Source organism: Equus caballus, chromosome 16 (assembly GCF_041296265.1).
Source record: "Equus caballus isolate H_3958 breed thoroughbred chromosome 16, TB-T2T, whole genome shotgun sequence".
Taxonomy (NCBI): Eukaryota; Metazoa; Chordata; class Mammalia; order Perissodactyla; family Equidae; genus Equus; species Equus caballus.
In genome coordinates, this window is record NC_091699.1 from 18,036,032 (window position 1) to 18,048,237 (window position 12,206).

General features: G+C 44.9%; 1 protein-coding gene across 2 annotated transcripts in view; it reads right to left on the bottom strand.

Annotated features, from left to right (window-relative positions):
- Positions 1-2,832: 2,832 nt before the first annotated feature.
- The window catches only part of IRAK2 (interleukin 1 receptor associated kinase 2), a 73,426-nt gene continuing 64,052 nt past the window's right edge, over positions 2,833-12,206 (bottom strand). For both annotated transcript variants that reach the window (XM_023619975.2, XM_001491188.5), the window contains 3 exons: positions 8,468-8,668; positions 4,976-5,267; positions 2,833-4,008 (listed from right to left, as the gene is read on the bottom strand). In XM_023619975.2, the coding sequence (XP_023475743.2) occupies positions 3,896-4,008; positions 4,976-5,267; positions 8,468-8,668 (606 nt within the window). In that variant the 3' untranslated portion in view covers positions 2,833-3,895. The remainder of the gene's footprint in view (positions 4,009-4,975; positions 5,268-8,467; positions 8,669-12,206) is intronic.

A 12,206-nucleotide genomic window follows, 5' to 3' on the forward strand; every position in this document is an offset into this window, starting at 1 on the left:
CCTCCCGGAACCAGCCCTGCGGCCCGCAGCCCAGCGTGCGGCAGGGGCGGGCCCTACGCCGAACGGAGGGCGCCCATTGCTCAAATCGGCCAGGGGCGGGACCCCGAGCAAGACGGAGCTCGCCTATTGGCCAGGAGGCTTGGAGGCGGGACCCTACGCCTTACGAAGCTCGTCCATTGGTCGGAAGCTGGGCGGGGCGTCTCACATGGGCCCGAAGAGCGCGAAGCCGAGGCAGAGCCGCAGTTCCTCGAGCCGCGGGTTGTGCGGGTGCAGGCCCGCTGGCTGACCCGGGGCCCCGAGGGCCGCTCCCTGCCGCTCAGCGCTGCCCTCCTTCGCTGGACGCTTTCAGCTCCGGATAATCTCATCGCACCCACGCCAACCTAATCACCCCATTTACGGGGCAGGAAACTGTGGCTCAGAGAGGCCAAGTGACACATCCGGAAAGTGGCAGAATTGGAATTAGAAGTTAGAAGCCCCGAAAAAAAAAGGAGACTACACAAAAATGTAAAATATCCGCCCAGCAAATATATCAAAGTCAAAAGACAAGGTACAAACTTAGAAAAGTATTTGCAACACATGACAGAGGGCTGATGTCCTTACTATGTAAAAACTCTCTCAGTAAGATAATTCAGTATTAAAATAGGCAAAGGAAATGAACCAATGCACAGAAATTATGAAAGGCTCTTTAACGTATGAAAAGATGGCTCCACCTCATTTAAAAAATAGAAATAAAATTAAGTTTTCACCTGTTAGATTGGCAGTGATCAAAAAGCATGATAATCTCTCTAGCTGAGGATGTGATGAAATGCACTCCCATACATCACTGATGGACATGTAAACTGGTACAACCTCCTTGAAAGGCAGCACTGTTTGTAGGACCGAGAATGAAAACACCCTCAGTACCCAGCAAGCGAAGCTAGTTGTATAAATTAGGGAACATCCATACAATAGAATACCAGGTAAAAAGTACTGTTGAGGAAGAAAGGCCAAGACAGACATGAAAAAACACAGGATCCAGAACAGCGTGAATGAAATACCCTGCGGCTAGCAAATATTAATAATAATAATAATAATAAAGGAGAGAGGAGTGGGGTCTCAAGATAAAAGAAAATTTTTTAGTGCCTGAGAATTACCACTGCGTATTTCTGTTTCTAAGTTTATTGAGACATAATTTACATATCATAAAATTCACCCATATATAATTCAATGGGTTTTTAGTATTCAAAATGGTTTTTTAGTATATAATTCCATGATTTTTTAGTATAGTTAGAGTTGTGTAACCATCACCAAACCTTAATCTAATTTTAGAACATTTTCATCACCCCAAAATCTTGTGACCATTACCACTCTTCCTCTTCCCCCAATCCCCCCACACACATTCATAGTTTCTGTCTCTATAGATTTCCCTGTTCTGGACATTTCACAAAAATGGAATCATACAATATTTGATTGGCTTCTTTTACTTGGTATAATCTTTTCAAAGTTCATCAGTGCTGTAGCATGCATGTGTCAGTACTTCATTCTTTTTATGGCTAAATAATATTCCATTGTAGGGATTTAGCACATTCTGTTTATCCATTCATCCACTGATGGACACTTGGGTTGTTTCTACTTTTTGGCTATTCCAAATATTGCTGCTATGACCACTGGTACACAGGTTTTTGTATGGATATGTGTTTTCATTTCTCTTAGGCAGATATGTAGGAGTGGGAATTCCTGGGTCATACGGAAACTATGTTTAACCTTTTGAGGAACTGCCAGACGGTTTTCCAAAGTGGTTCACCATCGTACAATCCCACCAGCAATGTGAGAAGTTTCCAGTGTCTCCATATCCTTGCCAACACTTGTTGATGTCTTTTTATTTTAGCCATCCGAGGAGGTATGAAGTTGTATCTCATTGTGCCTTTGACTTACATTTCACTAATGACTAACGAAGTTGAGCAACCAGATAAAAAATTTTTTATCATCTCTAGAAGGATACCCCAAATTAGTAACAGTGTTGCTTCTGGGGAGAAGAAAGGAGACACTAGGATCCCAGTGGGAGAAAGGCTTCCTTTCTACCATGTAATCTTTTGTACTGTTTGGATTTTTGGGTCATGTGCATCTATTAACTTAAAAAAAAAGAAAGGCCAACCTCTAGAGATTCATGGGAAGACATCGCCGTGCCCATGAACCCCTGGAATTCATATATGGAATTTATATCTATGGAATATTTACAGCTTGCTGAGAAGAGAAGGCCCGTAGCTTTCATCAGATTCTCCAAGTGGTTCATTGGTGTCTTATGAAATATATGAAGCCCTCGTCTGCAAATGCAAGCATGTCTGGATAACCAGTACCCAATTGGCATCAGCCTTCTACTGCTCCAACAGCCCTGGAAACACCCTGCTCATAATTGTCAGGTGCTTACCACGTGCCAGGTCCTGTTTGGGACACATGACACACACTCTAGTTGAATCCTCACAGTGACCAGAGCTTAGACAGGGGTGTCAGTACAGAGCACTGTCCACTGGGGCTGGAGCCCATTAGGCTTTGTTACACATCAGTACAAAGCTGACCTTGCCGAAGGGCTGTTGAATGCTTTCATCAGGCAGGATCTGCCCCTTGCCCAGACAACAACCTATGAAACAGGTACTTTTTATTCTCCCCATTGCGTAGATGAAGAAACAGAGGCTCAGAGTAACTCCCTAACTTGGCCCAAGATCCTGCAGCTATTAACAGCCAACATTTACAGCCAGTGCCCAATCTCTGCACCCCACGATACCCCTCTCACGGATGCAGAGCACCTTCTCCAAACAAATTCATCCGGACACAAAACTAATTACAAGATCTCTCTTGGTTTTACCAACATATTTTTATTTTACAAAAAGAAAGAAGACAAAATCACTATCGTAGGATTAAAATAGGACACACAATTTAAAATAGCATTTGTTTCATAAAAAGATTTGCAACATGACTTTTCAGAAATATACCCACTGCATAAACATTAGGTACATGGCAGAAATATATGCTTATTTATTAATTTATTTTATAATACAGGACAAGTGCATTTTCCAGGTACTTCTGTAGCCATGTCTTACCTGTTCTTCCCAACTGCCCAGGGCGGGAGAATGAACAGGTGTTACTAACGAAGAAACTGAGGTTCCAGAAATAAAATGATTGACTTAATTAGCAGCAGAATCAGGCATGAAACTCGTTCTCCTGATTCTTCATCCAGCCATAAATAACACACATTCTCAAAACAAAAACCCCCATTGAACATATCAGCATCAGTGGGATGGGAGGATAAAGGCACAGAATGGGCATTAAATAAATATCGGTGGGCTGCAAGATTTCCAGTAGAGAGAACAGAAAACTTACAGAGACCCTTGCCAGGTGTCTGGCATTTGTAAAACCTGAGAGCTTGAGAGGTGAGTCAAGAAATGCATTGGGACACAAGTTGAAAATCTTTCAGGTCACAGAAGTTTGCAGGTGGTTGTTGGCAAATATAACCCAGAGATCTTAACTTCAGAAAGTGCTGTGAGCGTTCAGAATGCTCTGTCAGTTGTCAAGCAGAGAGAGCTGGGTAACAACATCTGCTGGGGTGGTTATTGTCACACGCTCCCCGGAACCACAAAATCACCCACATCCTGGGCCCGAATTTCCGCTTCAGTCTCCTGGTGACCAGCTCTGACGGACAAATCCCAGAAAGGATAAGGATTTCCTGGATTTTGGTGTCTCTGACAGCTGACGTCCCTTCTCCCCTACCTCACACTGGTAAAATGGAAGCTTCTCTCCGTCCTGGGAAAGCTGATGTTTGGTTTCTGTGTTTCCTAGGAGATTTTAATTCGCCTCAGATCTTTTTCTTGATTTGACGGGTGTCCTTCCAACTGAGGACAAGTGTTCTGTGTTCTGGTTATCAGAGGCCAAAAAGCTCAATGCTGTCCAGTTTCTTCTCTTTGTAGAGCAGGATATTCTGCATCAGTTTCCTTTTGGCCTCATTGATCTCAATTTTCCATGAAGTCTCTGTAGCTGACGTTCAATGGAAAGTAAAAAACAACACAACTTGAACAAAAGGCATTTGGAAATAGTTACTGTTATTCTAATTCTTAGAAAGTCACACTTGGTCAGAGTTATCCCCTTGAATTAGGTCTCTGCGTCAGGCCCAAGTGGAACGAGCATTTTCACTGCTTCTGCCTTTGCAGGGAAGCCCAGCCACCTGCCCACCTTTCAGAGCGGAGGGCTTCCATGTTCCTCCCCACGGGGCGAGGAGGGTTTAGAGTTAATGCCTATACCCTCTCTCTCTCCCTGTCTCCTCCCCATTGGCGGGGAGCAACCTGGGACATTCATTAAGCCACATGTACTAGGGGACAGGGACACTGCATTGAAAAGGGCTTCAGAAGTTTTATTTCAGAAGGAAGCCTGGTATATTTGGACCCAAGAGGCAGAGATAGAAGGTATCTTCAGAAGCAGCTGGCAAGGATGGGCTGGCATTGTGAAGTGAGGATGGAGAGGAGAGCAGGGGCAGTCCACACGGGGCCTTGATGATCCGGAGGGAGAGTTCTGACTTGGTCTCTAAGTGCAGTGGGGAACCGTATAAGGGTTTTAAACATGGAGTGACATGAGTTGATTTTAAAAGCCATTCCAGCTGGCCCCCAGAGATAGGACTGGGGAGAGGCCGGGGTGGCTCAGGAGGCTGTGCAGACATCCAGCAAGAGAGGAGAGTTGCTTAGATGAGGGGGCAATGCAGAGAAGCAGATGGAGCTGAGAGGTATTTAGGAGATCACCGGATAGGAGCAGGGATAGATGGACATAGGAGGGCCTTGGGGAGAGGGAGATATCAAGGATGACTCCCCCAGTGCCTGCTTGTGCAGTCAGCTAGTAGGTGAATGGCTGAATAACCAAATGAACTTGTGAACGAGGGAGGGGGAGGGAGTAAATGATAGGCTGAGTTAGGGACACATAAATGAGCGTGGATGTCAAATCTCCACGCACTCACCATCCCTGGGGGGCTCCCCGCTGGCACAGGCCTCAGAGGAGGAGTCAGCCTCTATTTCCCCACCAGCTGGAGGCCTGCCTTCTCCATCCTCTGTCGGGGGAGGCAAGGCAGCAGCCCCAGCCGAGGGTGCCGTCCTCATGGAGCAGGAGCCATCGAAGCTGGAATTGTCCACGTCATCCGTTTCTTCTGGGGTGTTGGAGGAAGAGCCTGTGCCCTCAGAAAGCCCACTCCAAGGGAGAGATGTGTCCTGACCTCTGAGCTTCTCTTCCACGGCGGCCACAGAGCCACACACCTTAGGAAAGAGAGAGACAAGCACGCACTAAGAACCCTTTCTGAAATCAAAAATCTAACAGGTCTCCCAGGTCTCAGGAGCGAGACACACTGAAGAATCAAATGCTTTTTGCTTTGTCTGGAAGAACAGCATCCTTTCTTTGAGAAGAGCTGAACTTGCTCCCATCCACCCCAGCCATGGATGAGAGCGCAGGACAGAGATGGACCAATCACAGTATCCCATTCCTCTGACCTTAATGATTGGTCCAGATTTGGGCACGTGACCCAAACAAGCCAATCAGAATCCTTCTCTGGGATTTTTCCACCTAAAGCTTATTGAGGAAAAACTCCCCTTTCCTTTGTAGTGGCAGAGCCAGACTCCCACCACACACAGAAAACCCACTTACAGCAGGAGAAAATGAAGCCCCTACGCAGAGTAAACCAGAGGCAAGAGACAGAGAGGGCCTCAGACACAGAGACACAGACAGTTGAACCTTTGCTGGTTGAGACCCTGGATCTAGCTGCCGTAGCAATGCCTGTCCTGTCTCCCATGTGGTTCACTCATTCATTCACTCATTTGTATTCTCTCTCCCGTGCCCCCCCTTTCTTTCTGTGTGTCTGTGTCGAAGAGTTTGAGTTGAGTTTCTATCACTTTCAACTAGAAATGCCCTAAGTAATATAGATATTGCCCTTGAAGGCTCTTCTGATTAGAGAGGTCAGGAAAATTAGACGGAGATGGGGAAGAGATGTTTCTTCTTTACACACACACACACACTCCCTTAATAACAATAACAAATCTCATTTGCTCAGTGTCTTGCAATTTACAAAGTACACTTGACACGTGTTGCACCATGAGTATAGATAAAAAATGAACAGACCAGAGAGGTTAAGTTCCCTGCTGAAGGCCACCCAGCCAGTGAGCGGCAGAGCTGACCACTGAACCCAGGCCTGCTTGTCTTCAGGTCCATTACCCAGTTGATCTCTCATCTTCCTAGCTTGGTTCTGAAATACTGGGAGCAAGGACCATTTCTCATTCCTCTTTGTATACCTAAAGAGCCCTAGCCCCTTCATTCTATATAGCAAAAGCCTCATCTTTCAAGGCCGAGTTCAAATATCACTTCTTGAGATAAATCTTCATAGAATATGCCCAGTAAATATTTGCCAAGCTCAAAACTATATTCCCTTATAGCTAGGTATGGCCACGTAACTAGGTTTTGGCCTATGGGGTTTGAGAAAAAGTGATGTGTGCATGTCCAGGTCACACTTTTAAAAGGAAGGAGGTGTGTTCCCCTCTTCCTTTTAACCCCCTTTCAGTGGCTGGAATGTAGATGTGATGGCCTGAGCTAGAGCAGCCATCTTGGACTCTGAAATGGAAGCCACAAGGTAAGGATAGCAGAACAAGAGTACAGAAGGAGCCCAGGACTGTGGCACTGCCACATCAGCTCTGGACTGTCTACATTCAAACTGTTAAGCTAAAGAGAATAAACTTCTATCTCGCTTAAATCACTGTATTTTGGAATCTCCTCATTTCAGCACCTTCTTTGCGTGTACTTTAACTGATACACTGAACAAATGAATGAAATCAATGAAGGGAGGAAAGCCTGAATGAAAGAGTAAGTGGTTGATAGACAGAGATCTTCTTAGAACATCAATCTGATTATGTCCTGCCCCTGCTTAACACCCCTGGTGACTTCCTCAGAATCCGGACTGTGCCTGCGAAGTCCTCCATTATTGGGCTCCTCCCTCATCACCACCGCTCTGCCCCCCCACTTTGTGTTCTTGCCGCTCTGACCTTCTCCAGGCCCTTGACCCTGCCAGGCTCTCTCCCGACTCGGGCCATTTGCATGAGCTGTTCCTTCTGCTTAGATTGTTCTCCATCTGCTTACACGTCACTTCCTCAGGAAAGTCCTCCTGGGTGGGGCCCCTGTCACACGCTATCCCCATGCTCACCACACAGACGATCACCATGCAACATCTGTGAGCTCCAGGAAAGTGGAGCTGGGCCTGTCTTGTTCATCGATACACCCACTGCCCAGCACACAGGCGCTGAATGCGTGACCACACGCCGTGGCACTCGGGCACTTGGAGAGCAGCCCAGGCTTAGAACAATGACTCGGCCTCCAGCTCCTGCCACATCACCGTGCAAGACGGCCGACACGGGGCTGCACCAGGAGTCCAGAGAGCTCAGACAGAAACTCACTCTGTGGCCTCATCTTCTCCTCCCTGGGCCTTTACTTTCCCGTCCGTAAAATGGGAGGCTTGGGCTACAGCAGTGATGTTTGAAGATTTTTTTCAGTTACCAAACCGTTCCCTCAAATAAAATACTGAGAACCCAATATAATTATGAGAAGTGAAAGTGGGTGTCTGGTTGGAGTCACGGTGGGACTGCGGCTCCCCACAGCCCTCTCACTGCCAACACAACTCCTGAGGTGTTCTCCGGGAGCCGGCTCTGCCAGACACCACTCGAAAACCACTCAGCTAAATGATCTCCAAGAGCCCTCTCACGCAGCTATTTTGTCCTGAGAACGACCTAGCAGCGGTCCCCAGACCTACACCTGTTACTATGGAAACCACCTCTCCATGTCCCATCCACAGGAAAACACTTCATCTCCTGTGATGGCTGACTTCTGGCTGTCTGCCTACCCTTGGGACGCGGCCCTTCCACCTGCCGGGGGCAGGACCCCTGACCACGAGGTTTACATACTGGACCCCACCCCCTCGCCTTATCTGATTGGCCAACGGGTGGCCACCTGACTGTAATCAGGCCAATCAGATTCTCTCAGTGAGAGGCTGGCCTTGAGACCCGGAATGGGTCTCTCAGTGGGGGTAGAACTTTAACATATAATTGACTATGGCCATGTCCCCTAACCAAGAGGATGGAGGGAAAGAGAAACGGGGCCTACAGAGACAGAGGAGGAAGAAAGCAGACGCAGAGAAGGCACCCAGAGCTCTGTTATCACCCGAGGGCGTGGTCGTGGGCGCTCGAGGCAGCAGCCCGCGGCCCTCAGGCTCCTGAGACACCTTATGCATGTACTTCCCTGTCTTGCTGATGCGAGCTCCAGTAGGTTCTGTTACTTACAACCAAACAGGGCTCGGGATATGAAATCATGTCTGGGAAAGGGATCGGCCTCCAGCAGTGACCCAGCCTCTGGTAAAGCAGACCCATGGCCTGGGCACTGAGGCCCCGCTGGCCCAGGGCAAAGGGCTGTGCGCCAGGCTCACCTCCGCCAGGCTGGCGTTGCGCCTCCGCAGGCAGAGGCAGGCGGCGGTGGCCAAGGCCTCGGCGCAGCCCTCCGGCAGCCTCCCCGCTCTCTTCTCCAGGTACTTTTGGCAGAGCTCCTTGGCCATCACCTTCTCCACGTCCGTCTTCCTGGAGCACAGCGAGGTGGTGCTGCTGGGAATTTCACTGAGGAGTAAATCCTTCTGTGGGAAGAAGAGTGGAAATACCCCCGTGTGGGCCGCAGGGGTGTGAGACCCAACCACGTGCAGCCCACCCACCTGCATGACTGCCAGAGCTGCAAAAGCGTCTCAGAAAACCAACAGGATTGAAAAACATTAATGCAAGGATCCCAGAAACAAGGCAAACAGACCAGAACTGGAGAACTGCTAGATTCCCCACATATATGCACAGGGCATTCCACGGTCCACTCATACCGCAAAGGCAGCAGCGTTCCTCCTTCGTCCTTGGCTGCTTCATCGGGAAACGGGGATAATAGGACTAACACAAAGACTAAATGACATAATGCATCTAAGGCGGGAGGTGTGACACTCGACACAGAATATTCACAGTCTATTAGTGCTCATAACTGGCAGTAATAGCCATCATTTATACAGTGCTTACTGCATGCGAGTGCTTCATTTACATTAATAATTTAACCTTACTAACAATTACAGGGACAATCTCTTGTGATACAAAATAAACATTCTAGGATGGAGGATTCTGACCCATGTATATGTAACAGGAGATCTACTATACAAATAATATTATATATATCTTTTATAAATTTTCTATTTACATATTATATGTTTTATAACATTTTATACTACATAGAAAGCAGGAATCTGAACTATGCATATATAACAGAAGATATGACATATAAATAATAAATATTCTATATAAATATCTATATATTAATTATTATAGATATATAAATATCTATTATATATTATATATTTATATTACATATAACTATATAAACATGCTACAAATATATTAAATACTTATATTGATTAAACATTATAAGAAAATTAATATGCAATATAATTATGTATAATATTGATTTAGTATATATTATATATTACATTAACATGAAACATTTATATTTATGTTTTTACATCTGTTATATTTATTCGTGTAAATAATATATTTACGTTTTCCATGTATATCCTATGTATATATATACACATATTGATATACATATATAGTATACTTTAAACATATATATGTACATATTTGTAATTATGTTTCATAGAATATATAGTATTTTATATAGTTATGCATGTATATAAAATATATACTGTATAAAATATTTACATACAAATATTTCAATGCACTTTATGTTATATACTATATGCTATGTGCATTATATATAAATATTATATAATATTTCATACCACATAAAATGCAAAAATTGATGAAAATCCATGCCATAAATAATAAAAACATAATATATACTTAAATATAAATACATAAATAGTATAAACTATGTGTATATATGCACATACATAAAATAAAGACCCAGAGGGCAGGTGGCCAAATATTTACAGTGGTTATCTCCAAGAATGATTTGTATTTTATATTTACCAAGTGTTCTACAAGCTTGTTTTGCATTTATAATTAGAAAAATAAAAGTTAAAAGGTTTTTGTACGTGTTTGTTTTTAATGTCAAGAGTTCCTTAACTCTTATAATAGTTCCCATCTGTTAACTGTCCTTCAGAAATCCCAGATTTTGTGACACCTTGGCACCTGCCAACCTATCCCATCCCCTCTCCTCCCTCTCTGCCTCCAGCTCACTGTACTCAGCCACACTGGCTTCTTTCTATTCGTGGAAAACCCCTAAGCTCATCCTGCCTCAGGGCCTTTGCACTTGTTGTTCCCTCTGCCTAGAATGCATTTCCCTCAAGTTTTATCATGGCCTGGTCCCTCACTTCATTCGGATCTCTGCTCAGATATCACCTTCTCCAAGAAGCCTTCCCTGAACTAAAATTGCCCTCCCCCAACTCTTTCACCCTATCCCCTAACCTTACTTCACATTTCTTCAGAGCACATACCACCAGCCTGGAATAGAACATATTTTCATTTACTTGACTGTCATTTGTTTTCTCCCACTAGAATGAAAGCCCATGAGGGTAGAAACTTTATCTTGCTCACCTTTGTATCCCCAGCACCAAGAACAGAGGCACATAGTAAGTGCCTCATAAACATTTTCATAAATTGTACAGACTAACTTATTTTGGCTAAGTTTCATCTTTTCTTTTTTACGTAATTTTATTATTTTTAATAGAAGTGATTCACTAAATATAAAATTAACTTTTTATTGCTTTATACAGCTTTTCATATAAATATATTTATAATTCAGAAAAAAAGATTATCAGACATGGGTTGTGATATTTGCTCCAAAAACAAAACAGTCCCCATTGACCTCAGTTTTCTTATCCAGAAAATGGGTTGCCTGAGGATCCAATAATGGCTAAATGCCTGACACCATCAGGAAGTCAGTCCCTGGGGACTAAAAACCTCTAGTTGGCAAGGAGTGCATTTTTCAATACCCTTGTGCACAATTCTCTCATGGGAGCTCTTCCTTTTAAATGTTTATCTTTTTAAAAAAGTGTAATGGTGTTTAAAGTTGATAAATCAATAAATAACAGTCGAAGCATATTATTTACAGATATGGAGTTTACTCCACGTGAAACAGAATCTGAAACTGTTCAAAGCAATTGCCCTGAGAAAAGGACAGACGCAGGGGCCCCCCATCTGACCACCCTCAGTGAAGCCGTGGGTCTCATCCAGCAGTCGTCATCGAGAGATGCTGACAACACTCGGCGGCAGGGGGGCGGGAAACTTGGTAACGGCGCGAATCAGCAACTGCACCTGAACCCATGATGAACCTTCACACTGAAAGTAGGACGCTCTGCTCTGTGCCTCACGCAGCGGCGTGAGGGGACACCCAGCACGTGTAGGAACAGCCCTGACCATGAATCTAGGCAAGTCTCAAGAGCTATCTACCCGTGCGCAGGAAACCCGAGGGAAGGAGAAGCAAGGGACCCACAAGACGCAGTCAGCAGAATCTGGACCCTGAGAGAGTTCACAGGACAAATGACCCACTTGATGCAAAAATGCAGAAAGGAAAATGGGGGAGGGGCGCAGGGAGGGGTGAGAGAGTCAAGAAACAAAACCAGAGGCAACACCCGCACCCTGTGTAGATCAGTTTCAAACAAAACAACTATCAAAAGCAACTTTCGAGACAATTTGGGAAAGCTAAATATGGAATGGGTACTAAATGAGACTAACAAATTAAGAAAACTATATTTTATGGACAAAATAATACAATATCTAGGTTGCACTCTATTTTTATTTTTTTGAAGATTGGCACCTGAGCTAACAACTGTTACCAATCTTTTTTTTTTTTAATTGCTTTTTTCTCCCCAAATCCCCCCAGTACATAGCTGTGTATTTTAGTGGTGGGTCCTTCTAGTTGTGGCATGTGGGATGCCACCTCAACGTGGCCTGAGAGCAGTGCCATGTCCACGCACAGGATCCGAACCGGCGAAACCCCAGACCGCCGAAGCAGAGCATGAGAACTGAACCACTTGGCCACGGGGCCGGCCCCTGGGTTGCCCTTTAGAATCCACACACAAAAAAAGGGTTTTGGGGTGCAAAAGAAATAAGAAAAGCACGATGTTGATAACTGACAGGCTGGATCAGTGGAGATTCCTTATATTCTTCTCTTTCCTCATGTGT